General features: G+C 41.7%; 1 protein-coding gene across 2 annotated transcripts in view; it reads right to left on the bottom strand.

Annotated features, from left to right (window-relative positions):
- LOC306828405 (netrin receptor UNC5C-like) overlaps nt 1-27,886 on the bottom strand; it is a 209,507-nt gene that overhangs the window by 97,541 nt on the left and 84,080 nt on the right. For both annotated transcript variants that reach the window (XM_079350869.1, XM_079350868.1), the window contains exon 2: nt 14,946-15,182. In XM_079350869.1, coding sequence (XP_079206995.1) covers nt 14,946-15,182 — 237 coding nt within the window. The remainder of the gene's footprint in view (nt 1-14,945; nt 15,183-27,886) is intronic.

The raw sequence follows: 27,886 nt of genomic DNA on the forward strand, positions 1-27,886 counted from the left end.
AAGATGACCCATACAAACAAGGGGCAAGTCAGCTATCCATACTCTAGAGAGCACTTATACAGGAAACAGCCAACTCCAATGTGTGTTTAAGCTTTTACTCTGGTGTATGGCTTTTATGTTTGCTTGAGAAGCCAAAGCGCTGCACAGTAAAAGTATCTGAGAGTTAATAGAGGCAAAGGATAATCATACAAGATCTGCTGCTGTTTGCACATCCAGGTCATTTCACAGAGACGGTTCACTCCAGATTGAATGTAAACTTTGTGAGATTGTTCCTTTTGACTTCTGGCACTCCATTCCTCCAATTCTCCTCTTTTCTCGGGTGTTTTGAAAGCAGCTCCCTGAGCAGAATAAGTGTGAGGTTTTAAATAGCTGCATCTAACTGACAAGGGAGCGAAGATCGGGGAGGAAATAATGTGAGGGGGAAAAGGAAAGGGAAGAAGGAAAAGGAGATACTGAAAGAAAATAGTGGAAAAAGGAAGGGAATAAAGGAGTAAGAAATCAGTAGGAGGGGGGAGCATGGAAGCACTGATAACATAAAAAAAGTTGACAAACTAGAAGGAAGGACAAGAGGAGAATGAGAAAGGGGGAAGTGAATGAACATGACAGAAGCAGAGTGAGAGGGAAGGAGAGACGGTGACAGAATGAGAGGTGCGAGAAGGCGATGAAATGTGGGAAAGGGAAAGGAGATAAAAATGGGTTTCAGGTGAAAGTATGTGGGACTTGGCAGTTCAAGATCAAGGCAGATTACTTCAGGTTCAGCAGTGTTACAAAGACCAAAGCAACAATCTCTAAAGGGCCCCGCAAATCAGACTCTGGCCCATTACTTATGAGGACACGCGGTAAGTTCTTGCCACTGGAGAGATTCAGAGACGGCTGCCGGGCTGGCGTGAAGGCAAAGGGGACGAGGAGGAAGGCAAAATGTGAAATCCAGTGAGCAGGACTGCGGGGAACTAAAGGTCATTAATGGCCGGCAAGAGACCCAGGAGGTCATGGAGTCAGAAAGGAGCAACAAACGCTTCCCTTGGAAGATAGCAGGGAGATAGGAGGGACATGACTTTTAAGTTTTGAAAAAAATAAAGATTGATTGAGGGGACATGAAGATGGAAGAGATGGAAAGAGGTAACTCTGTAGTTGGCAATTTAAATAGCAGGGGGGGGGGGCAAATATGGAAAGTAGGACCAGAAAGTGTAAAAGGTTGTAAAAGGTACCGCTGACACAACAGCAGATAATAGCCGGTGAGTGGGAGACAGTTTAAGGTCAGAGAGCAAAGGCAGAACACAGTGTGGCTTGTGTGTGAAAAGTAGCAAACAGGGGAGATTGTTATGGCTTTAAAATGAAAGAGTGAGGGACGCGGCAAACGAGAGGCAAAGACTACGACAGCCAAAGAGGCAATTATTACCAGCAAGAGAAGCCAACACTGGAGCTGAGACGACTAGCAGGCAGGTCAGGCAATAAGTAAAAAAAAAAAACACAGTGTGAGGCCAAAAAGGACAAAAAGGGACAGGGAGGTGGTGGAGCAGTGCTGCAAAAGTAATGAGGAAAGTAAGGCAATTACAGTGAATGGTTCATAGAGCCAGGCTGCGAGTGATGGCAAATGGACTCAAACAAATGCAAAGAAAGCATATATAAATGGGACAACAGGATTTGGAGACACAGTGGGAGGTCGGGGAGTAAGCAAACTCCTGCTAAAAACAGATAAAGAGAATACAAAAAGCACATGTGCAGCACTTTGTGTAAAAGCTGATAAAAGCTGAATGTGGAAAGTTATTGGCAGGAAATATAACATTGAAACACCAGGATGTTCAAGTATTACTCTATATGCTGATGACTCCACTGTTTACGTTGCTTTGGAAACACCTCAGGAGCTTTCAGGCATTCAGCGAGCTGCTCAGTGCTCACCACCCTCCAGCTCAGCAGATGTTTGCAGACATGTTGAAAACTGGCTTTAATCAGGGAGATAACACATTTTTTCACTGACGATTACTGAAGCCACAGCGACTTTGAAAGGAGTGCAACATGCTGATACCTGGATCATAAACTATTGTTAGGGATGTCAGTCAGTGACTGAAGGGCAAACCGGGATATTTGTTGCAAGGTATTGCATGTAATGAAACAAAGAGATGTTACTTTGAAAACAAAAGGGGGCACACAGAGGGTGTCAGGGATAGGGGAGGAAAAAAAAGACAGAAAGGAAAAACAAAACAAAAAGGGGACGTATATACTGTCGAGCGAAACAGAGAACATCGGCCGAGCTGAGTTTGTTTCCCAGCAGGGGAAATCAATGTTTGTAATGATGAAATGTGTTCAATTTGTTTGTGAGGCTAGACGAGGAAAGATACACCAATCTGATCCTGCTGGCTTAGAGGCAGTCCCTGAACTGTCAATTTCAGACACCCAAACCTAAATTTTTCACCTGATTTTCTTCAGTACTGTCTGAATTGCTTTTTCTCGCCCCCCCAAAAAAAAAGAACGAGAGAAGATTGATAAACATAGCGAGATGTCTCGCAGAGAAACCTGATTTCTTCCGTCTTTCAAGAAGTGAGTAAAGTCTGATAAATGATTGAATAAATCACTATAATTCAAAACTGAATCGCAGTCAATCTTAATAACTTGCTTGAAATTCCATTATTATGGAAACAGTTTTGTTAGGTTTTTATTTTTTTATTTTTTTTGGTACTGTCTCAAACTAAGTTTACTTTACTTTCAATTCACTTAAAAAAAAAACTTTATTTGTCCCTGGTGGGGAATTCAAAGGCATGGTTTGAATTAATGTTTGATTAAGAATCAGCTTTTATTTTGAAAGAAAACCTTTGGTAAATCGAAAGCTACAACATAAAGTCAACTCAAAAAGGAACAGAAGCTAAAGGGAACAGTTTGATGTCTCGGGCTCTGTGCCCACCTGATGTTGTATTCAGGCAGAAAAGTGCTGGTTGTGTGCTTCAACATGTGACTGCATGAAGCGTTTGTGCGCTCAGAATAAAAGCGCTGCGTGTCCATCTTGTCTCTATGACAACAGTCTCTTAAAAACAGCTGCTATATGACTGACCCTGCTCTGTTGAACTATGTTATTCAAAATCGTTGTTTCCATTCACTAAGAGCGTCAAACGAAGGATGTTTGTCCTCCTACGATGTCTTGACACAGAGCGGGGAGGGTGTGGGAACAAACTCAATCTGTAGGCGGCAAAAAAAATGGGGAATATCTAAGTGCTTGGAGAAGTTTACCGTGTCAGAAAAAAAAAATATATATATTGGAATATAATGCTGGGTGGACACAGGTCCTCATGGTGGATTTGACTATTAACTAACCAACTCAGCTGTCTGGGAGTTTTGTAAAATTAAAATGAGCCATTCTAATACGGCGAGTTGTTTCCATTACTCTGGCTACAGGAAGACACTATAGTGGATTCACTTTGGTGCACGCAAAGGGTCAAAATAGCATAAAATGATGTGATTTTATTTTCCAAAATGAATGCATTCATTACTTTTAGTCGCCCAAGGATGTAAAAAGCACTGATCTAAAAAAACATGTATAATCTCCCCATTATCATACGAGGAGGGAAATAAAACTGTGAAAATTCTAGACATACAAAACGAATGTGCCGAACTTTTGTCACCACAGATGTGAACAAACATCTATCTACATACAAACATACTTCCATGAAAGGAGTTACCTTGTTTCTGTCAGTCGTGTCATTGCAGAAAACATGTCATGACAGCACAAAAAAGGTGGGAAGAGACAGAAAGAGGTTACACACGTCGCCACATTGGGAGATGTAGTGATGAAACTGGTGAAGCCCAAGTTGTTCCAATTGTTTGTCAATGCGAAAACTCACGAAGCTTGAGTTGCCGGGCAGAAAGTGACAGAATTACCTGAGGCTTCAATAGTCCCAGATCACTCTGTGTCTGATTTTATTTGGATATAGAGCTCAGAGCATCCACATCAGTCTCTCATAAGAAGACAAGCAGGGAAGTTTGGGTCTCTGTAGCATGACAGTCACTCACATCAACAAAACCACTGCTGTCAGCTGGGGGAGGTGAGGGGGAGGAAGGAGATGAAAAATGGAAGACAAGTATCAGGACAAGTGGATACTGTCACAAACATTTCTATCAATCACAGAGCTGCGCACAACCCCGGAATATTTCTCTTAGTCCTTAAATGTCAATGCTTATAACAAAGTTTACTTGTCACCTGGGTGAAGAAGTATGAAAGAAGGAGGATGTACTTTGTCAGGGTCTTTGAACAATGAGATGTGGTAGTGAAGACGCTCACAGACTTTGGATGGTTTGGTTTACATTCATACAATATTTCCTATATCTGGGTGTAGCTGCCTTCAACCAATGTGCAATCTTAATGAGGATTCAGAAAACCTGCAGGTTCACTCTTTTGGAACTTGATCCCAAAATGTTATTTTTTTTTTTTTTTAAATGGGGGGGAAGCTGTCCAACATGAATTACTCACAGTCATCAATATTTCAACATTCAAGGACTCTAAAAATGATTTCTGACTTGGGTAAAACACACAATATCGTTTTGATGGACACATCTGCATCTCTATCACCAATTTGTTAAACTGCCCTCAAATTTCAAAGGAATTAGATTTTTTTTTTTTCACTTTCTTACATTGTGAGCCGCAGCCGAACAAAAAACAGGCCGATGCTGAGTCAAAAAATGTAATCTAAAGAATGTCAACATCATTAATTGGCTTGTTATGATTACCTCGATAAGTCCTCTTTTGCATTGTTAGGCTTGATGGACAAAGTGAATGGATAAGAACAAACTGCTGTGGTGACCAGTCACCAGTTAAAAGCTAAAAGATATGTTTCCTGTCATCTCCCTATTTCCTCGTTGTAACTCAGCCTGTTGGTCTATTTTATTTTCTGTTTTTTTTTTTATTGTTTTGTATTTCCCCTGGTCTCGATGTTCCCCGTCTGGGCTTTGACAGAAAAACACAGATGAAGAAAACAGACATAAGAAAGCACAGACCAAAGAGCAAAGTTTTCATTTTCTGTGCATCAAATGATTCAAATATGGAAAAGAAAAAAAAGTGAGAGGCAGCGAGAGAAATACATTTTGAAGGAAGCGAGCGAGTCAGGGACTGACATGAAAATGGAGACGGGAACTTTGAGGCTAAATGGTTTAGAAAAACAAAGAGACTTTGAAACATGGTGAGGGGGGAAAAAAGCACTCAAAAGCAGGATGTGCTGTTTAAATATGATCAGTGGCAGGTCATACAGACAGGCCTATAGGGAGAAGACACAGACGACACAGAAGGAGTCAACACTGGCTATTATCATTTGATCACAGACACAGAGGGAGAGAGTCAAAGACAAAGACGTCATAGGTCAGGATAGATCCATCCAGCAGGACGACGAACAGGTTTACAACAAATGCTGCATCTGTGCTGTGCAGAAGACAAACAAAGAGACACGTTTAAGTCTCCGTTTGTGCAAACATCTGTGAGAAGGGCTGGTGAGCAGCTACCCTGAATGCAAACAGAAAGCTCCCGAGGTGGTGTTCAGTGGGTGAGCTGACTGTCTGACCTCCCTGCGGAGGTGAAAACACCGTCTCCCTGCAGGGATTAATTCAGGGTTTTTGTAGTTTTACTGTGATTGCTACAAGCACGCCGCGCTAACAAAACCTTCACCAACTCTCTCACCTTGTTAACTTCACAACAACACCTGGTCTTTTTCAATTGCAGTCGAACACACAACTTACTTTCACTTTTTTTGTTTAAACTGTTAAATTAGCAGTTGATCTGTAATGTAAAGTAAAAAAAACACAATGCAAGTGAAAGACGAGTACATTCAGCCTCTTTTCTTCATCTCCACATTAAAGGCCAAATCCTCTGTTAACACCACACATTAATATTTAGTTTTAGTGTTGAGGTCTTAAAGCGACATTTATCTAACTTGTCCTTGTTTTAAAGGCATTGTTGGTCATTTTCAAAACAAAACTAGCATGATCTTGAAATTCGAATTCCCTCTGTGCTCCGTCTACAACCGAGCCCCTCTCCTCTGTGCTCCCTCAGACTCCTTCATCACGACTTCCTGCACTCGACTTAAAAAGGAAACGTCCAGAAGACAGTGTTTGAGATGTATAAAGACAGGAGTTTGTTCACAGAGAGCGTGACTGACGCTGTGTTTGGTGTGTATGGTGAGGGGTGGGGGGGGGGGTCTTTGAAAATATTTCCATCTGCCAGAAGGTGGACCAGGCAGACAGATTGTACGGTCTCTAACATTTTTAAAACTGGGATTTGAAAGTGGTCTGATGTGGAGCCAGCCTCTGAGGAAGTGGTATGTTACATTCAGTGTCATTCAGTGTAACATTAAGATTAAAGAGAGAGAAAGACGAAGGTAAACAACGACAGCATGAGAGGCCTCGAGAGAGAGAGACAAAAGAGAGTGACCGAGTTCTTCGCCGATGGAGGGAAATCATGCAGGACATCGACGAAGCAGACTCACTGGTCTGTGACCAATTGAACACTCTCAGTGCATACCTGCATGTGTGTGTGTGTGTGTGTGTGTGTGTGTGTGTGTATGTGCGTATACTCTACTAATGGCTCCCACTCTGACACTGATTGATCGTCCTTGTCCCTCCTGGTGCATGTTTGAATACCTCTCCTCTGTGTGTGTGTGTGTGTGTGTGTGTGTGTGTGTGTGTGTGTGTGTGTGTGTGTGTGTGTGTGTGTGTGTGTGTGTGTGTGTGTGTGTGTGTGCGTGTGTGTATACATGTGAATGTCATTGTGCAGGAACACTTGTGTCCTCCATTGCTCTGTGGAGGCAGTGAACTAGGTCGCTTAAGGACACGAGATAAGGTCTACTCAAACCAAACACATCTGGAGTCGAAGAGACAAATAAACATGAACACACACACACACACACACACAGACACGATGAGCAGGATTTTCAGATATACACACACAATATATACCAAAAAACAAAACACTCAAAAGCACAAAATCAGCCTGTCAGCACGCATGCACAGACATACAAAATCGATAAAGGCACACAAACAATAATCTGTGTTGCAAGAGTCGCTGGAGCTTATTGACTTTTTGTTGAAATTCTGATGTTTGTTTCTAATTGAAATCTAATAATCTCCGTTGAGAGAGACGCAGAACCAGAGCAGCAAAAAGACGGGACATGGAAGAAAGACAAAGGTGAGGAAGCTAATGAAAAGATGGCAGAGGAGAATGGGAGTCCTGCCAGAGCGAGGGAGCGAGGGAGCGAGGGAGCGAGGTAGAGAGAGAGAGGGAGAGAGGGAGAAATTAAAGCAGGAAGAAAGAGGAGGAAAGACAAAGGGAAAAGACGAGAAGAAATCAATAGGAATGCGATGGCAGCAAAGGAGGGAAAGAGGTCACAAATCACCCAGGCCAATACTGTGTGTGCCAATAATGTGAGTGTGTGTGTGTGTGTGTGTGTGTGTGTGTGTCAATGTGTGTGTGTGTGAAGTCACAGGTCAGTGCAAGCAGACTAATAACCATTCACACTTAAGCTAATGGAGACAAAGTAAGTAACATAGTACACAATGTGTCATTAGCTCATTTCAAGGCTAATGGAGATATACCGAGGTCGTACGCACGCTGCTTAAATAAACATCGCAAGTGCCCTTCACAATAAGATACACAATCTCGACATATGCTGATTTTTACTTAAAGTCAGATTAATACAGATGGAGGTACGTTTCAGAAAAATGTCACTGTTCACAACGCTACATTCTTAAAAGGTCAGGAGGGATTTTCGGTGGAGGTGCAGGGAGCAGCCGGCTGGAGAGGAGACCCAGCAGGAGGTGAAGTAAGCTCTGTTTGTCAAGGATGCTGAGGCAGACATAGCAGGTAGTTAAGGTCTTAAGCCTTCAACCTGCAGTTGGAAGCTGACCCCAGTTACCCCTCAGCCCTCTAGCTGACCCCCTCCTCCACACTCACTCACTCTTCAGTCCCTTGCTGGTGACCTTCACCAGGGTTATCCGCCCCACAGATGTGACTAGATTCAGTCAAGGGATGCCGTGAAGCTCACGTATACTGCAACTGCACTTTTCATCCATCACACAGACAAATGTGTATCCCTATATATCATACAAAGTGATGCAGAATAAAGAAGTTAACAGCTAAACATTATTGTCACTCCAATTCCTACGACGATCAGACAATTTTAAAGGATTTATTTTTTTTTAAGATTCATTTTTGGGCTTTTGGTATTTTTATTTGGAGAAAGGACAGCTGTTAAGAGTCAGAAACAGGGGACAGAAAGAACTGGGTCCACCTGCTTTGGGGACATCAGCCTGTGTAGATGGAGTGCAGGAGTTAATATACACTCGGACTCCAGGGGGCCCAATAGGGCACTTTCAAAGTCCCTGAGTCCCTCAACGTTTCAGCTCCCAAGTCTATTTCTGACTTGTTCAAAGACTACAACCTCGACCGGCCCCTCAGGTCATTGGGTGGAGGTCTTTAACCGTCCTCAGAATACAATCTGATGAGGCGTCCTCCTCTCTGGAACAAACTACCCTTTAACCCGAAGTCCATCACACCTGTCTCTACTTTTCAAATTAAACTAAAAATATATTTTTTCTCACAAGCAGGGACTCTGTTTATGTATATATGTGATCACCTGTGTGTTTGTAGTATGGGGGGATATGGCTTTCTTATTTATACTGCATTTTTTATTTATTCATTAAATAAAATATGCAGTGAAACATGTTGGGTTCATGTTTCATTGATTTAATTTGTTGATCTCAAAACAGCCTGCGTCCTTTGACGGCACTCTATGCTAGGCAGCGCTCAAAATCAATTTAGTCCAGAACTTTCAGGGAAAGCCAATGATTGGCAGACTTTAATATTTTATCAACAAAAAGTGACATCAATGGAAAAGCAGCATCGGGTAAATTGAAGTTCCAGTTTAGACTTCAGTTTAAGCTTTTATGTGCTTTGACTGAAATTACGAGCGAAAGACGTTTTTGTGTTGTTATAGCAGCAAAAACAGGACCTGGAGGTGTCTCATTAAACAGCATGAACAATAAGTGCAGACAAAGTGCATCATACAAAAGGGGCCATTGTTAATGTTTTTAATTAGATCCTGAACATTCTGCGGGTTGAAAGCTGAAAAATATGTGTCTGAAAAACGTTTTGTTTTGAACGATACTCTCACACTGTTACTGACGGCTGCTATAGATGGTAAAATGCTTTGTGTTGGCATTGAAAGACATTTATCTAAGATTTAAAACATTTACTCCATCCGTGATTTAATGTCGTTTAGGCAGCTCAGCAAGGCTTGCACAGAGTTATAATTGGTTTTTAATTGGCAGATAAATAATAAATAAATAATAATAAATAAATAATTTCCACACAATGGAAATAAATGTTGTTCTGTTTTTTGTTTGTTTGTTTGTTTTTTGTGATCACAACATGTGACCACATCACGCCAGTACTGGCTCACCTTTAGGATCTAGTTTACTTGTTTTCAAAACTTTACTTGGTTTTGCTCCGTCCTACTTATCCGAACTGTTGCGGTCGACTCGTCAGATGCTTTTGGATGTTCCACAATGTCGGCTAAAAAAATGATGTTCATCAGAAACGCCACATCCACTGAACCCTTTAAATCGCTTATTAAAAGACACCTTTGATTTTGTCTATGTGTTTGTCTTTTTTTGGGTGCTAAAAAGTGTGTAAATCCTGGTCTTTTAATAAAGGTCATTCAAGGTCATGTTGTTTCTCAGCCCTGCGTTCATCTGTAAACTCGTTGACCTTCTCAACTCTATTCTTACCAACAAGAGAACAAAGTGACGACAACCATCTTGTAAATGTGTTTCTGCACGTTGCATCTCACACACAAACAGTTTGACACAAACGATTTGAAATGTTTTTTTTCATTTATGTGTGAACTCTTGTACATTGTTACGATCGTGTTCTTTTATCTCGATCCGCCAAAGATCAAAGGAACGACGTGGCCCAACACGAAAGCTGACGTTTCTATCTCTCCTGAAACAAAGTACGGTAAACAGAGGAGTAAACACAGAGTGGGAGTAAACGCGTGAAAGAAAACAACACAGCAGGATTCATCTCATCTCTCTCCTCAGTGTGACGCCATGATATCTGTTAGCCTTCCCCGCCCTCTCAGAGGCCTCGTCCATCAGCGTCCCTCAACCATCCGCTGCCCTCTCCCGCTCGCGTTCTCGCTGCCTCTGCTCGCTCCAATTTAAGTCAGAGGAAATTTAGAGTGTAGAGCACAGAACAGCATGGAACAAGAGAGAGAAGAGTAAGAAGGGAGGGATGGATGGGACAGAGAGGGAGGGCGAGGTAGCGAGCAGATAATAAAAGCAGTAAGGGGGCCATAGCTTCTAGCTGTGTCTGTGAAACAGCAGGAAACAAAGAGGAGAAAACAGCTCACAGACTTCAGGTTTTCTCACAGATAAACAGATAAAAGAGAGCTCACACTGTGCAGGCATCAGGAAGAGACCTAGCTATGTGATTCACTACAATGCTGCATAATTCATTCATCATTTCCTCAATCTATCACGGTCTTTCCTTCATTGGTGACACAAACGGTGTGCAAAAAGCTATAACAACTTTTTTTTTAACTTTTTTTCGTTGCACTGCATGAGCTCAAAAAAAGTCATAACCCTCTTTATCCCCCATAAAAGATAAACATCAGATCGTTGCAGTTGCAGAAAACTTTGCACAAATAACACAAATCCAAGCTCAGAAGGAAAACAAATAAAAAAACAGCAAACACATTTTAAAGCCATTTTATTAGGGGTGAGAAAAAGTGAAATACCAAACATCTCCAAAGCCCCCACAGATCTTAAGATTGCATAATAGCCCCAGTGTATTTATATATCCATTATATTTTGATGCGTGTTTCTGTATGAATTATAGCAGGCGTACAAGAAGAAGTGTCCTGGAGCAGTACAAAGAAGCAAGACGTCAATCCATTTTTTATAAAAGTGACATCATGATGGCTTTGTACGACATAAATTAGGCATAGATTACATCTTATTTCAAGCCAGCCAAAGATTTAAAACCAAATTTGTGTTTGAACCCGGCCTGAGGACTATTCCTTCTCTAAAAGATCTCGTGACTTCAGAACTTTCTGTCAAACTTATGAGTTATCATAGCTATTATAAAATAGTATGAAATACGATAGTAGCCATTTTTGTACGTTTTATCTACTGCAAGGTTGGTGGTGTCAGTTAAATGGCTGACTGGCTGATCCTAATCACTGACAGACCTCATGGTGTCCATCACATACCATCTGAGAGTCTGAATCCATGGGTCATTAATTGAATTGAATTTCCCCACAGAAACGCTCCGTGTCAAGTCCAGCAGCTCGCAAACGAACAGCTGATAGGAGTCTAATAAATGATGAGCAGCTGCATATGATGTAAGTAATGAACACTCAGAGATGGCAGGAAAAAAAGAAGCAAAGGAAGATAATGGGTGTGAAGAAGACTCTCCTATTAAACATGCAATAAACACAAAGGCCAAAATACATGAACATGCACAAACAGGATCCTACGGACATGCACTAATGTATAATCTGCTGGTTTATCCAGAGTAACCACAGACTATGTCCAAGTACAATTACATGGTTTCATTCATAAGACACAAGCTTTTACGCCACATAAACATCTTATATCTCAAATTCATCCTGGAGAAAAAGGCTGAAACCTGATGTATAAATAACATGTCCAGTTCCCAATGACTGGTAAAAACCCTGAGAACGTTTTCGAGGGATAAAGGTCAAGGTTAAGAAACAACCAAAAGAAAAGAGGGGGGAAGAGAGGGATCATGGGCACAGTGGAGGGGGGAAGTGGGACTGATTACCCAGGATCCCAAAGGAGGAAGTGGCCCTTGTTGGGTTATCTACAGTTTGAGTCTCGTTAAGTCATAACTGTCATTGTAAAGGTAAAACAGGATAAAAAACGAAAATGATCCTTTCTTTAAAATGGACAAAAAAAGAAATTACAGTCAAAACTTTTTAGATGCTTGAAAATGATTGAAATGCCAGAAAGACGCACATTTTAACACCGTTTAATTCTCTGTTATTCTGTAATTTAAACTGTATTCATGCACATTTTTCAGAGTGTTACACAAAGTTTTAGTAGTCATGATGCCAGAATGTCAAACTTTGATCTGATTTTAGTGAATGTTTGATACAAACAGAAAAAACAAAAGTCATTGACACCAATTATTGGTGAATGTCTTATTTTCAATTGACAAAAGCGGCAAACTCCGTAACTATGTCTAACTTGCTGGGATATGTGGGTCAGACATGGCAATGTTGAGATTTACGAAGGAATGCATGAAGGATACATGAAATCCAACACAAACAATCTTGATGTTGTTTGATGTTTAAGTGTAATTGTGTGTGCAAGACTATGTCTGCAATTTGTGCTTCACTAATTTCTCTCCCACGCCTGTCTCGACAAATAGAAGTCATTTGTTTTCTACTTTAGTACTTTTTAATACTAGTGGTCAATAAAACAACAGAATGCAGCCTTTTAAAATGTGTGGTATTGAAGTATTGAATGAGGAACATGTTAATGGGTCATTTGTGTAATGGAGCTGTGGTTGTATTAACATCTCAGGGTTGAAAGAGGCTGTGTTGGATGAGCCCAAAGTCTTTTCAGCTGGCCCAGAAATCCTGACGAACGTCTTATAGGACGATTAAACACAAGTGAGGAGTGAGAAGTTGAAAAGGAAAACATCAGAATAAGACCGAATGATGAAAATGAAGGAATTTGAACAACAAGCGAGAGATAAAAAAAACAAAACTCTGCAGCAGAGAAGAGTTTAATAAATCAAAAACGAGTTTATACCTATTTGAAGACAATAATCAAGGGTAAGAAGAAAAGGAAATATGACATGCACCTCACACAGAGGCTACACATCTATTTATGTTCTCTTTGTGCTCTCTGTGTGCATCTCTGTTGTTATTCATGTGTGACAGATGAATCATGGGAAACGTTCACGTACACAACTCAGCCTCTTCTACTTCTACTTCTTTGTTGTCGCACCGCAGCAGCTTTGATGCCAAATGAACAAACACATAAAGCAGGTAAGACTGTGCTTTTGCTGTTGGACGCGTGTAAACTTGGGAGGCCGATTGTTGTGTCAGCTGGAGTATTTTGCTCAGGGAAAAAAAACAAAAAACAAATCCACCGCCGACATGCTGATTTGTGCTACTGTTGACCCCAGTGTGTATTTCATCCAGCAGCTACCATATATCAGGAGTTTTCAAACTGTTTCCAGCCAGCTTTTAGCTGCTCGCTCAGGGGACGGAGGCTCATTAACAAGCAGGTGGAGACCCATAAGCCGAGCTCATGTCAGCCTCAAGTCTAAGAAAGCAGGTTGTGTACGTCTTTGTCTCCCTGCCAGAACAACAGCATGATTCATCATTACCTCGCCTGCAGAGTAATAGCATGTGCTGTCAAGTGACAAGTGTGGGGCTCTGGCTGCAGTCCAGTACATCACTGTGGATCCTATTAAACTGTCCTGTGAACATTGCAGTAAAGTATTGGTCATGGGACAGCTGCATACACACTTCTGACATGTGACTTATCTCTCTGCACAGATAACTAAACATGTGAATAATCGCTTTGACCCGTTTGCTTATACGGGGGACCAGAGAGGCAAGCTGGGGGGAAATGTTAACCGCTGTATCTGTATCGAGACAATTTTATACCACACGCGGTGAAATATCATCAGCTCGTAAAAAGTTGTCAGGCTAAGAGGTCAAATCATGAGGAGAATAAAAGGCTTGATTATTCTTTACAACTTTGTAACTCAGAGATGTGAAAGTAGCCGCACGCCTGTCTGCTCTTTTTCATTTAAAAGTCAGTGAGTTAGGGCGCACTCACACAAGGCAATGTCGTCCCGTGCCGTGCTTACGGACGACTGTCCCCCCTTCCAGCATGTACTCACACTGCTCCAGGACTAACCTGGTCTGGGCACGGGTACATCTTGTACTTAACGTTGTAATACAACACATGCATGGCTACACCTAATAATGAAGCATCCTTAATTTAAAGAGGACATATTATCCACCTATCCACCTTATTTAAGCATTCCCCCGTGGTCAAAATGAAACGTCTGTGCCGTGCTTTGGTCAAAATTTAACATGAATGAAGCACCAGAGGAGTTTTGTGACCCTGTAGAAACCAGCTCTCTCAGACACGTTTTGCATATTTAGTTCACGCTCTGTTTTGGCGTGTATGTTTCTTTAAATGCAATAAGCCCCCCTGAGTTTTCCCGTTAGACGTCACTCCTCTGTCATGAGAATAAACGTGTGTGACCTGCACCAAAGTTTTGCTTTGGGATGGGGGTGGAGTCCATGGGTGGAGAAAACGGGAGGGGGAAGTGTATTCTTTTTTTTACCAGAATCCAACTTGTGATGTCACAAACTGATTTGAAATTTGAAACTGAGCATTTGTCTCTGTGTTGTCAGACTTACACAGACCACAAACAAAGAACAGGATGAATTTATAGTCAGCGTCTGCACATCGGAGAACAACACAAAGAACATGACAGCTACTTTACTGACTTTGCGGCTATTTCAGCCAGTTAATGATAATGAAGGCTGGCGACATTGTGTACCCGTGTGCTTGTAGTCATGTGTGAACTGTACCGTGTCGAAGCACACCTGTTCCAGGGTCAAGGAAGTGTAGAACAGATTGCCTCGTGTGAGTGCGCCCTCAATGCGTTTGTTAAAAGACAGGGTTTCTTGTGTTTCAATAGACATGGCACAGATTATTTTTACTTCAGGTATTTTCTGTCAAAAATGAGACTTTTGAAAAAAGTTTGACAGCCAGTTGACTGAAAACCCCCCTGAGTAACTTCAGCACGGCGGTTTTCATTTAGCATCACTTGTCAGACATGTTCTTGACAGCATGTTCAGATCCCCTCCACTTTCAGTGAAATGTTTGTGTGCACGATATGTGACTTCACTCACCTGAGTTTTCATCCACCCTCTCCTCCACAGTGTGGTCTTTCTGATGGACCCACTCACTGTTGCACTTAAAGTAGATCTGCGTGGCAGGTGTCGCTTTGCAGTACAGATTGACAGGCTTGTTCTTGACGATGTAGCCCTCCTCGGGTTCAAACAGGAAGTGAGGTAAGGGCTCCGGAGGGTCAGAGGGGAAGGTTTCCGGGAGTTCGCTGAGACTCAGAAAGTCGTCATCATCTCTCACTGCAGGAGGGGGAGAAGAGAAAAAAAGATGTTAAAATAATGGCAGTGGCTGCTTCTCAGTGCACATTATCAGCTTTACCAGACTCTGCTTTATGAACTCGCTCAGAGGACTAATAGATAGACGTTGGATCAGGGAGGAAATGCAGCACTTTTTCAGATGTTCATTATCGTTTTGTGTTTCACATCAAAGAGCAGTCGTGTCCTCTAATCTCAGCGTGCGCGAGACAATGTCGGTCTCATTTGATCTCTAATAATTGCCGTGTGTCAAGGCGGTGACCTCAGCAGAGTACAATTTTCCTCCACTGAGCCATAAAACTCACCTCTAATCAGCTGTTGATTGTTGTGACCATTTATGGCAGCTATCACAGTTGGTTTTAAAATCAAAGAAAACGCAATAAAGTCTCAATTTTGCCTCTGAAATTCAACACAAAGACCCCCGCAGACCTGCAGGGAACAAGGATGTTACAGCTGACTAACTCAGAGGGCACACTCATAGAGGAGGGAAGAATACAGATCTTAAATCTCAGCGCCAGACTGTGCAGTCGTGCATGTCATTTAGATGCTCCAGTCCTGAGTCCATCGTGTTACACACATCCAAATTAGTTTACCATAAAACAACACGTCGTTGTCTCTTGAGTGTCCAATCAGACAATGCTGTGATACACTTCCAGGACCATTTACTGTAAACACAGCTTACAGCTAAACAAACATGATAACCACACAAAAGAGGCTTCATACTATACATACCACTGAACACATTGTCTGTGAAATAATAGAGCAGCTTAAGGCGAGCCAGCTGAGCTGAAGCCAGTCCATCAAAACAGCACATTGAGTCTCTACTTATCATTTCTCTCCTGAGCTCTTTAGATGATTTTTGTTGTCATGACTTTGAGCCGTTGAATTCAATAAGAGCCTGTGTCCACTAATGGCTTTTTTGTTTTGTGCTGGCAGCGCTCAGTACCTGCATTTTTTAGCACTTCTCACTGCCACTTACTGTTGCTCGGTTACGAAATGTGTTCCCCCTTTCCCTCAGTCGTAATCGCTGGGTCTGTTCACTGTGTTTTTAATGTATGTTTATTGTATTTAAGGAGAAAAAAACCCCAAAACAAAAACAATGTAAAGAAAACATCACGTTCTGGAAACTGTACCCTAAAAAGAAAAGGCAGATGAGATTCTTCTCCTCCCCGCCTGTTGACGAAGTTGTCAACAAGTCTCGTCCCCTCTTGATTTTGATTGGATGGTGAGGGGGAAGTGACACAGAGGGTGTTTTTTTTTTTTTTTTTTTGCTACGAAACTGAGCACAAAAAAGGCCTAACTGAACAGGTTTATCGATGGAAAACAGTCTGCAGGTAGGAAGTAGTTACTATAGGAAACATGCAGGCGGTAGGTAAATCGAGAAAGGCGGTAGATGTGAGGTAAATAGAAGGAGTCAAGAGAGGATGAATATCTTCCTGCTAACTGTTAGCAAGCTAGCTAGCCCGGTCATGAATGTAGTTATCACAGAGTTTACAGTAAATATATGCACAGATTATTGCCTTATACATTTCTACAAACCATCCATCCAACCATCCAAGGTTGAATGAAGTGGATGATGTAACAAACTATAAAAGCTAAGATAGCAATCTCCAGCTCTCAGCTATCCTGAAAGTAAGTGCTACCTGCTGACAGGATGGACCTTTACAGGTCAGCATGCAGCACAGATTTCTGGAGATTAAGATTTACTCTGCTGTACAAAGTAAACCTCAAAATAAATCATATAGAAGTTAGAACAGAAACAGTTTTATTCAAATTATCTTAGTTTGAGACTTTTACTTTGTAAACAGTAGTGAAGAAGCAGAGCAGGAAAAGTACTGACAGAACAACACTCGAGTCAAATAACTGCAACAACTTCTTCTGCAGCCAACTCTTAGGGCACTATAGGAACTTTATCCTCCTCCTCCTCCACCATCCATCTCTCTCTCTCTCTCTCTCTCTCTCTCTCTCTGCCCCAGTGTCTTTTCAGCGTATCCAAACCTCACACCCGCCCCTGGCCTCAATCAAAGGGGCTCAAAGAGTGTTTTGTCACCAGGTTGCCAAGGTCACCAAAACACAGAGGATTACAAGCGCAGGTGGGAGGGGAGAGGAAGAGGCCTTTCTTTGGACTACACTACACTACTTTCCCCCCACTCCATCATCATCTTGTTTCATTACTGTCTGGAGACTTTCTGTGGGTGATTCTCAGTGTGACTGTCTAACCTGGACAGCTATGACTCAGGGGAAAAATAACAAACAGAGCATTTTTGACCTTCCTTATTGCCATACAACACTCCAACAAATACATCATAATTATCATGATATACACAGCAGTCGTGTAGCAGGGTGGGGAGAAGTTGGTATTCTTAATTTTGTCTTTAAAATGTTTTGTTTTTTTTAAGCAGCACGTCCAGCAAAGTGACACGTAAGACTATGTATTGCATATTTAGTTCACCTAGAGATGGGGCTCTGGTAGAGTGATGGTTAGCACACACGCCCGTCTGTACGGAGCCTATAATCCTCCAAGCAGTCCGAGCGGTTTTGAATTCAACTGATCAACTGTCTTTGTTTGGATCATTTTGACATCACGAGGAGGATCAGTTGTTATATAATGGTGCTGTCAGCTCAGTTTGTGTCTCTAGCGTGGCGCTCCTGTTGAACCAGGAAGTGGGAGATTCCGAGTTCCCAGTCGGAAGTGTCAACTGGAACGCCCCCTGAAATCGTATTTACTAGTTGGTAAATCGCAGAAACTCGGAGTAGCCCGAGTTAGAATCCAACATGGCTGCCACGTGAATGCATCATACATTAAAGCTATAACTCAAATGTTTATTATTATTATTATTAGCCGCTTGCTGCTCTTTTTGTGTAAATTAATCAATCACATTGACAGTATCGTGCAAGTTCCCTCTGTGGACATGTTGTCATTTTATTTTTGTGCACAAACTATCACATAGTGTGTTGTTATCATCTGGCGCAAGCTAACAAAACAAAAATACTCCTAGACCGCTTAGTGCGCTAATTGCTCCACGGGGATAAATAGAGTTTTAAAAAAACGAATAAATAAATGAAAAAAATACATTTGTGACAGAAAAATGAGAAGTTCTACATCACACGATATGAATGACACAACGAGACACAATTTGTGCATTTGCATGCTTGGCACACCCTTCCCTTTACTGTTTGTGCAGTTGTGTTCCTTATCATAAGGAATAGCAGCCTGCTGTGGGCTGGAAGCTAAAAGCAGCTTAGGTAAAACAACAAGGCACAAATAGGGGAAAAATGAGTAGGCAGCGTCCTCGCTTTGATGTCACGATGCTGACATTTTCTCTCTTGGTTCTGTAATTAGTTCTCTGGGAGTATGGAAATTGGTAGACTTTTTCTCTGCATAATTTCATTATCTGTGGGAAATTTTCTCCCTCTCTTGGTGTGTCACATTCTTCCCTCAGTCTCGCTCTCTCTAACTCGCTGCACTTCCTCCTCTTTCACTATTAATATTTCCTTTGACTTCATGTTCCTCCACCACTCTGCTTTTACACCCTCTTACCCCTCCTGCCTTCCACCTTGCCCCGACACCCTTTCTCACCCTCATCTGTCATTCAGAGAGCTGGGGGGGGGGGGGGGGGGGTTCATTGCTCCGGAGTGACGGCTATAAAATATTGATTGCCACAGGAAACATGATAGCTTGAGAAAAGGCTGAATGGAAGAGAAAGAAGGGGGAAGCAGAGAATATTTCCTGTGAATAAAAAGCTTTGTTTCAAAAAATGCCTATTATTTTTTTTTACCACATCTTTGCCTCTCTGCTCCCCCAACTTCATACATTTTCCTCGCCATCCGTTTTCTTCTTCCTCTTCTCTCGTCCGATCCCCTGACAGACTGAATTACTGATCCAAACAGCTCAGCTCATAAACGTCTTGCCTGAATGCTGTCATCAATAATGGATGGCTGTAGCAGAACAATGTCCAGGTTCGATTTACGGCATGTCGTAAATATGGACCCGTGGCAAAAAACATATTTATTTCCCTCTGCTTGTGCCTGTCGGCCTACACACTTCAGGAAACCTACAAACCTGGCCAATAAATGTCAGTAAATCTGCTAAGAAAGATGTCATCGGAAGTGGCCAATCATGTTCCAGAGACACATGCATAAGGAAGTAATCCATCATATGGGAAGAAAGATTGAAGGATTAATGACAGCGAGGAAGAAGGAAGAGGTAGATTAAGAGAGGGAAGATATGATGGAATGGGCTTCTCTGATAATCTCACACAGTGTTCGATTAAATCCCACAGTGATACTCTCATGATCTGCAGAGATGCCATGTTTGTGCATTCACTGTGCAGGGGGGGGGGGGGTCGAGGGGCTGTTTGCGTTCACACATACATCTCCTGAAAATATCAAGACTTTTCGACAAGTGTTGACTCGTTCTTGGGGACGCATACTCGTGCTGCGAGCGGCGGCGAGTTTGTGTGGATATTGATGTGAGCAGCTGCGAGCCTCTGTCAATGATCATGACTGGTTGTTCCGCTGTGAACACTGTATTCGGTGCCTCTTTGCCTTTTCACAGTGTTGGCTATGTACTTTTGTCCTTTGTCTTTTTGCTGATGTGATTGCTGTCCTCGTACCATCTGCGGTCACTGTTCTGACTTGCCGCAAAACAAATCGCCCTCCGAAAACAAATAAAATTAAAGCCGAAGTGTGAAAGACCTGCAAAGTCCAGCGGACTTCAGTTCCTTGTCTGGAAACTTCAGATGAGCAACTATCGAACCAAAAACGAACCACGCTATTTTAAAGACACACAGAAAATATCACAGGTTGGTCTGTGATTTAAATCTATCCCGACATTGAAACTAATGATGCCTTCCATACACATGTAGTCATGATTTAAAAAATGTTTAAAAAGACTTTTAAACGACTATAATGTCAAACAACAATGACAACAATGTGTCGGCAGCTCACAGAGGAGTTGTGACTGAGGATCTTGTAGGAAGCTCGCTACGTTAGCGGATGAAACTACAAGAAGTACTAATACCAAAAGTCCTGTCTCAATATGCAGACAGAATCTGTTAATCCAACATTGAATCTTAAACTGACCCCCAATCTTGGACTTGATTTTCCATTGATAAACTTGGAAGGATTTTGTGAGCAATGGGTCTCAAGGGTTAAAGAGTTAGTCCTAATCAATAGGTTATAGGAACGACTTAACGACAGCGCTGGATGCCTGACGCTCGTATATCTTTGAAAACACAACGCTTTTTTCTCCAGTTGTAACGACTTCAGAGGTATGTAGCCAGGTCTGCACCCACGAGCCAAACGTAGCCATATAGGGTCAAAAGGCCTTATGGGTAAGAGTGCTGGTCTGTTAGTCTATCTGAGTGTGTGTGTGTGTGTGTGTGTGTGTGTGTGTGTTGGGGGTGTCTCATGTTCTTGGTAAGTGGCTCATGATGTGTATCTGTGCAGAAGCCGTGGAACTCATGAGATCATGCTCCCTAACTTCTTATCAGAGATAGAATCAGCAGCAGCTGCAAAAACAAGAGGACGCAAACAGAGAAACACACACACACACACACACACACACTTAACGATAGATATACCGACGATAGATATACCAATACACTTTAAACCTGTTCCCTTTGCTTCCCTGATCCCCTCCTGTCCCCACAATCACACACACACCAAACACCCATGAGCAAAAACGTAAGCATGATCCCGATGTATTTCATGAGTATAGGCCCAAAGATAAACGCACACACCGACACAAAGATGCAAAAACACATAATGGGCTCACATATTTCTCACAAACACACACAGACAAGCATTGTTTTAAAAAAAATAAAAAATCAGGAAAACACAAATTCCATTCTTGGTCGTCATGTTGTAAAACAGTTCCTCCCCACAATCAATCTTTGCAAACCCACAAGGACACACACACACACACACACACACACACACACACACACACAAGCCTTTCCTTTATGTTCTAAACACGTTCAACTGAAACTCCAGAGACAGTTTAGGAAGTTTATAGGGCCATTCAGGGACACGTGGAAAAAGAGAGTGAGTGAGAATGATGGGAGAGCAGGGATATCATTGCTCTGGAATTAGATTTAAGATACCGCCCATTTTCCAAACACACACACACACACACAAATATGCGTGCAAAGAAAAAAACACGCAAAGGGAAAGCACAGAAGTATGTAAGCGAAACCACCAGAGCATCTTTCCATCCATCCACACACACACACACACACACACACGCGCACACACACGCACACACGCACACACACACGCACACACACCCACAAACGATAGATAGTAAAAAGAATGCACCGCACAACAAGTGAAGCCAAAAGATGTAAGCTCCCTCTGCTGACTCGCTGCAGTTTAAATCATAAGCTCCGCCTCTTCCATGCCATGAGATAGGATTTCAAATTAAAATAGATACATTTTTCTTCAACATTATTTCTGTAATCACAGTTAGAAGTTACTGTATGTTGATTTATGTGTTCAGTGTTTTCTGAGAAGTTTAGTTTTAATCCCTTATTTAAGACATAAATAAGGGAGGGTGTGATGTCATGATTGACAGCTCTTGTGACAAATGTGACTGCTGCAGTTTTTTTTCTGTTGTTGTTTTTTTTTGGTTTGTTATTTTTCCCTACAGTGTTTTTTTTTGTTTTTGTTTTCCTAAAGTGTTCTTTGCTGGATTAGCGGGGTAAAGAAGAACGGGCCAGAGGAAACCTAATGAACAGTAAACACGAGTCGTTCATTAATCAGTCATTAGATCATTTGTCATTACTTTCATTAAGATGACGATTCTCGCGTCACTTTCTCGTCTGTTTATTCTGGCATCAAAGAACATCAGCAGCAGAAAATGTCTTCGCCTTCGAGATTATTTCGGTTTCAATTTCAGAGGAAGAATCAGAATCAGAATTTGGGGTGCTGGTGGCCCAGTGGTTCATGTGTGTGTCCCCATGTATGGAGGCTACAGGCCTCACCGCGGGAGGCCTGGGTTCCAGTCCGGCCTGTGGCTCCCCTACCGGATTTAGATTCCCACTCTCTCTTTTTTTTTTAAAGAAAAAGTTGCACATCCTTTCATGAAAAGTCTCCTGTTACAAACTCTTTCTCTCACACTCCATTTGTGGATTCAGTATTCAACTGTTAAGTGTTTACTCTCCCTTTTTAATTATTCATTCTTTGAAACTATAGCTATGCATGTGGGTAACGGGTTTGTTTACCCAGTTCTGCCTGTAGACACCTCAAATCCACAGCAGAGAGTACGATCTGTTCTTTTATTGTGAAATGTTTTGTTGGCAGCATTGCATGCTTCTGTACCTCTAGGAATGTCTTTGATGAAAAAAATACTTTTTTTGAAATACTACTTTTTTTCTGTGTTAGGAGTGAAACAGAACAAATCAAATCACTCTTCAGGAAATATTTTTCACTCAAAGGCTTGTCTCTTTCAAGGAATAAAGGTAAGCAATTAGTTTCAGCGATGGTTTAATTTCTGGCGGTATAGTATGGTTTGAATCTGTAAATCTCGTTTCGCTCTGCCCTTCGAGTTTTTTTTTTCCTCTCTTCCTTAGCACATGTAGTTTGAGAGATGTGGATCAGACGAGCTTGAAAAAGCAAAGACAAGCTATGCAGGTTTACAAAAAGATATAATTAAAAAAAAAATAAGGTCCTATGTGGGTATGCAGGTGTGTGGAGGAGGTCTCTTCATAGAAGATGTGTTTGTAAAGAAGAGATCAAGGGTCTGTTCGCGCACTCGAACCACTCCTCACGGTATGTCAGGGAATTATACAGCACAGCCCGTCTGAAAGGAGACACCAGGCGCACTTCTTCTGCGTCCAATTCATTCCTCATCACAGCTTAATCTTCAATCGGCACTTTGATAAAATCCACTTTATTCAAGACATGAGCAGACATGCAAAGTGAGGGAACTTAATCACTTCATTACCTCTTTCCAAATGGATCTTTAAAGTAATGATTATCATTTGTATTTATCAGACTGGTTGTTTCTTACCCTTTTAATAATTTGAGTCCCTGACTATTTCTAGTCGAGGTAAGTATCTGTGTGTGTGCCTGTAAAGCACTTTGGTCAGCTCAAGCTGTTTGTAAATATGCAACATAAAAATGATTTGACTTGACTCATTGTTTTCCTGCATGATCCGTCTCCCCACTTTTAAGGCTGAGACACCCTGATTTAAAGATTCACCTCTGAAGATGTGTCCCAAGATTTACATCTTTCCCACATCTGAGATACAGCTCTCAACATCAACAACATGTGTATACCGTGTTTAACGTTTCTAACATTTATTAAGTACATATACTTATTAATATCGGACACTACAATGTCTAATTGTATGAATCTGCCCTGTAATTTAAATGTGCGCGAGATGATCTCTTATTTTATACCCTGTCCTGATTTATAGGTTGTCAAACTTTCATTCAGCTTTACTTTGTTTTTTTTTGGTCCAGAAAACAATCCAAATCTTGATCCCCATTAACTTGATCTCGTGCAGTTTCTGTGCAGTGTATGTTGTTCATGCGAGCTGATGGTTAGGTAGTCGAGCTCTCAGTGGTATATTAGGACGCAGCACACTTTCTTAAGTAATAAACACGTTTTAAAAGTGAGTCTTATAAACCAAATTGTACGGTATTTTCTATAGGAGACATTTTCTCCTAGACCAGTCACCTAACAGTGACAGAAATAACCCCGAGAAGACGTAATATAACATGCACAGCCCACTCCTGTCAGAGCCAATTATACAACATATCCACCAGGCTTTCAGAGCTGCACCAGGCAATTTATAAAAGCAGAAAGTACTCAAACGTTAGAGCATCTCAATGTGAGAGCCGACAGTGACAGCTGCTTGGCGTCCTCTAACTTACATTGTGTGTGACAAACTATAAGGCCCCAACTAAAGCCGGCAGCTAGATTTATGACCCAGCCTGCAGGGAGCGGACGGTGTCACGCCACAGCTGGTCTCGCTTAGAAAAGAAAGGCAGGGTCTTGAGATGGGTAAAAAAAAAAAAGAATAAAAGTGGAGCATCATGGTGGTCTGGTGTTCTGGTGGTAAGGACTCGCACACTAACCAGCCATAACAGAAGGACCACCTCTGCAATGCAATCCAATACAGTTTCATATACTAGCATGACTTTGACTTTTAGGAAGTGTCTGTGTTGACCTGGTCAGAGAGATGATCATTCTTCATCTTTCACTCTGAAGTCACAGTGGGTGGTGGGGGACTAAAGTGCTTTGTATTGAAAGGCCCACTGCATTAAAAAAGACGAGGTGAGCAAAATGATCAGCAACATGTCCGTCCTTATCTGCACTGTCTGCATGATAGTGTTCATACTTGCATCCTTAAGTAACAACTATAGCCTTGTTAATGGCTCTTTTTTAAACTATTTTTGACATTTTCATAATTTTATCTACTTTACTTTTGCATTGTGTGATTTTTATTCTGCTCTCCTGCTTTGCTGCTGTAACTCTGTACATGTTTCTGATTGTGAGATGAATGAAGGATCATCTTATCTTAGAGTACCGGTATATCATCGCCACCTACTACAACTTTAAATAATATACTGTCAATATGACGTAGAATCATTACTTTTCTGACCAAGTTGGAAAAGCAGAAACTTTGTGAAGGTAGAATTTATGGGAGAAGCGTTTTATTGGATTGCATTAGGTTGCATCGGTGGTCATAATGTCACAGCTGTTCGGTGTACTTTAGACCAGAGCAGGGACAAAGTTATGTTGTTTTTCAAATCAAAAGTAAGTCTCACGTCTTTGGTCTAAAGTCCTGAGTCAAGTCCAAAAGTCCTAACCTTTGCATTTCGAGTCTGTAGCTCTCTTTTAACAGAGTAATAATAACTTAGATTTACACAAATCATGATGCCATCTAAATGATTTTATTACGCTTCAAATAAAATAATCAGACTAGTTTGATGCACCCTGTTTAAATTCTTTCCCAAAGTTAGTTTTTTTCAATCTTAATTTAGTGTGTAACAATATGTTCCATTGGATCAGGTTGTGAGTTTAATCATTTTATCAGATTTTTAAAAAAAAAGTGAATTTTAAAGAAATACATGTTTGTCTTGTTTTTGTCTTTAAAGTTAGCAGTGACTATAGGCCACCTCTGCTCCTGTCTGAAACCAACCCTGCATGAAGCGGTACATAACATGATCCTCAATCAGGTTAGTTTCTTTTTTATTAGTATGACTGTGAAGCTGCAAATAAAAGCTGGAGATCAGTTTGTTAGACTCCATTTTTCATGTGTTCGAGAAGCATCCATGTTTGTAACTTTGACATTGTGGAGTAAAGGCCCAGTCAATTCAGTCGCACGCACACACACACACACACACACACACACACACACTTTAGTTCTGGCCTCTTACAGTTCATGAATACAAAACCCTCAGACTCACACACAGCACAGAAGTGGTGTCAGTGACATGCATATTTTATTCATACCTAAATTATCATTCAGAAAGGTGCATCGCCTTCCGTTATCAGGTCAGAGCACAGACAGACTGTGTGCTAGTGTGTGTGTGTGTGTGTGTGTGTGTCTGTGTGCAATTAGGTCTGTCCCTGTGCATGCATTTTTAAATAAGCATACTGTAAGTCCATGCAATGTAACATGTTTGCATGTGTATGTATGCAGATATGTGTTGTGCATCTTATTGCCCTCAGTCCAACATTGTGTTTGTACATAATGCATGTGTGAATACATAGCAGGTCAGTATCAGATGTTCTGTCGCACCTTGGAGGCCACAGAGGTCACAATGAGACTCAATAACAGATACACTCAATGTGTGTGTACTAGTCTATAAAGGCAGCAGTTCCTGCTCAATATATAAAAACGTTCATGTTACGTCCAATAACCAGTCGGTCTTTTACTAACCTGACATTCCTTTATTAAGTCAATGAGCTTAATTAAAGTTTTTAGACGTGTTAGCAGTCTGGTTTTGTGGACCCCCGCTTCAGTCCAAACTGGATGATCTGAACAACAACTGGATGGATTACCACGACACTTTTACAGACATTAATGGCCCCCGAGGGATGAGGCCTCCTGACTCTGAGCCCCTGACTTCTCCTTAACGGTTTTTTTTTCCAGCAGCCTTTGCTTCAAACTTCAGTTCCCTCACTTGTTTTTCTTTTCTTTTTTTTCAGAAACACCAGAGGTTAGGACTACTTGCAACACTGGCAATGAAAATCAAGAAATGACAAAAGGAACATTTGCTTTGGAGGATAAGTTTTGCATTATGAGGTCACAGATTTTAAGAGATTGTGTGTAAAGAAAACGTCTCTGTTCTGTTCTTGACTTGAGGCGTAAATACACTTTCAGACGTCGCCTGGCTGAAAGTCAGAATGAGACATTTTCTTGCACGTTCACAGTTGGACATAAATCACACACACACACACACACACACACACACACACACACACACAGGATAAATATATATTCAGTACAGCAAGGGCACATGCAGCACGGGAGCAGCTGACGAGTGGGTGTTTTGCAGGTAGGCAGTGTGCGAGCACTCAGACTCTGCCTTTCATGGCCAAACATTTCACGCACATACAAACGCACACACACTGCTCCTTTACACACTGCTCATTCCCCTCTCTTCCATCATTGTCCATCCTTTCCCACTCTTCCGTTTTTCTTAGTCTTAATTTCTCCCCTCCAGCATGTTTTTGAGCCCACTTTTTGGAAAGCAGCTTCCTTTTGCTGGGAAAGAAGGATGGAAGTTGTACAGCAGAGCACTCAGCTTGGGGACTATATGCCTGGTTTGTCCTGAAATGGCTCTTAAGCCTGCTCTTATCTCCAGTTTCTGTGCTGCAAGTCAGCTTAGGTGTACCGATACAGCTCGCTGGAGAACACATGACGCTCCACAGAAGGGGTTAATATCCGATTCCTCTCTTTCAAGCTTGAGCACCAGGCAATAAGGCTTTGGTTACAGTTTTTTTTTTTTTCCCATTTGTGTCTTTAATACGACCTAGTGTGTGGGTGGAAACCTAAATGTCACACTATCAGCTGTGGCGATCAAGCTGAGGCCAGATGAGAGCCAGTCTGTTCGAGCAGTCTGCTACGCTGTGAGCTATTTAATTCCCCCTCCTGCCTCTGATCTGGGTCACTGCTGGGAGATTCAGTGATGGTGGAACATTTAGGTCTCTCCTCTCCCAGCTCTCAAATCCTCACTTTTTGTGTGGAACCTGATCAGTCTCTAAAACCGTCTGTGAGCACGGCGTTCCAGCCCCGCTTGTTGTTTTGCTCCATCCGACAGACTGATCCGTTTCTGAAGAGAGGCACAGCGGAGCGCCGCCCCGAGCAGCCGGATTCTCGAGTTGACAAGATCACAGGAGAGCTAAAAGATCACGCAAGCTCGAGAAAACAACATGTTACCTTTTGTTTCTGTTGTTGATTTGTTGTTCGTGTCATGCCTGTTTTGAAATGTTGATATAGAGAAATGCTATATGAGTGTCTATAAATTGTCTTTTATTTTGAAATTGACCGTATGCTATGTGTTCTTCCTGCCCGGGTTGATGACACATGCTTTTAGCGAGCTCTGTCGTCTACTGCAAGTTCAATAATATCTTCCAAAATAAAAGCAGGTTTGTATGCAAACAGGAAATGAAGTAGCCATAGCAGTATACAATTCAAAATAAAAGCATAACACTGTTTTGAAATACA

Source organism: Symphodus melops, assembly GCF_947650265.1.
Source record: "Symphodus melops genome assembly, chromosome: 1".
NCBI classification, from domain to species: domain Eukaryota; kingdom Metazoa; phylum Chordata; class Actinopteri; order Labriformes; family Labridae; genus Symphodus; species Symphodus melops.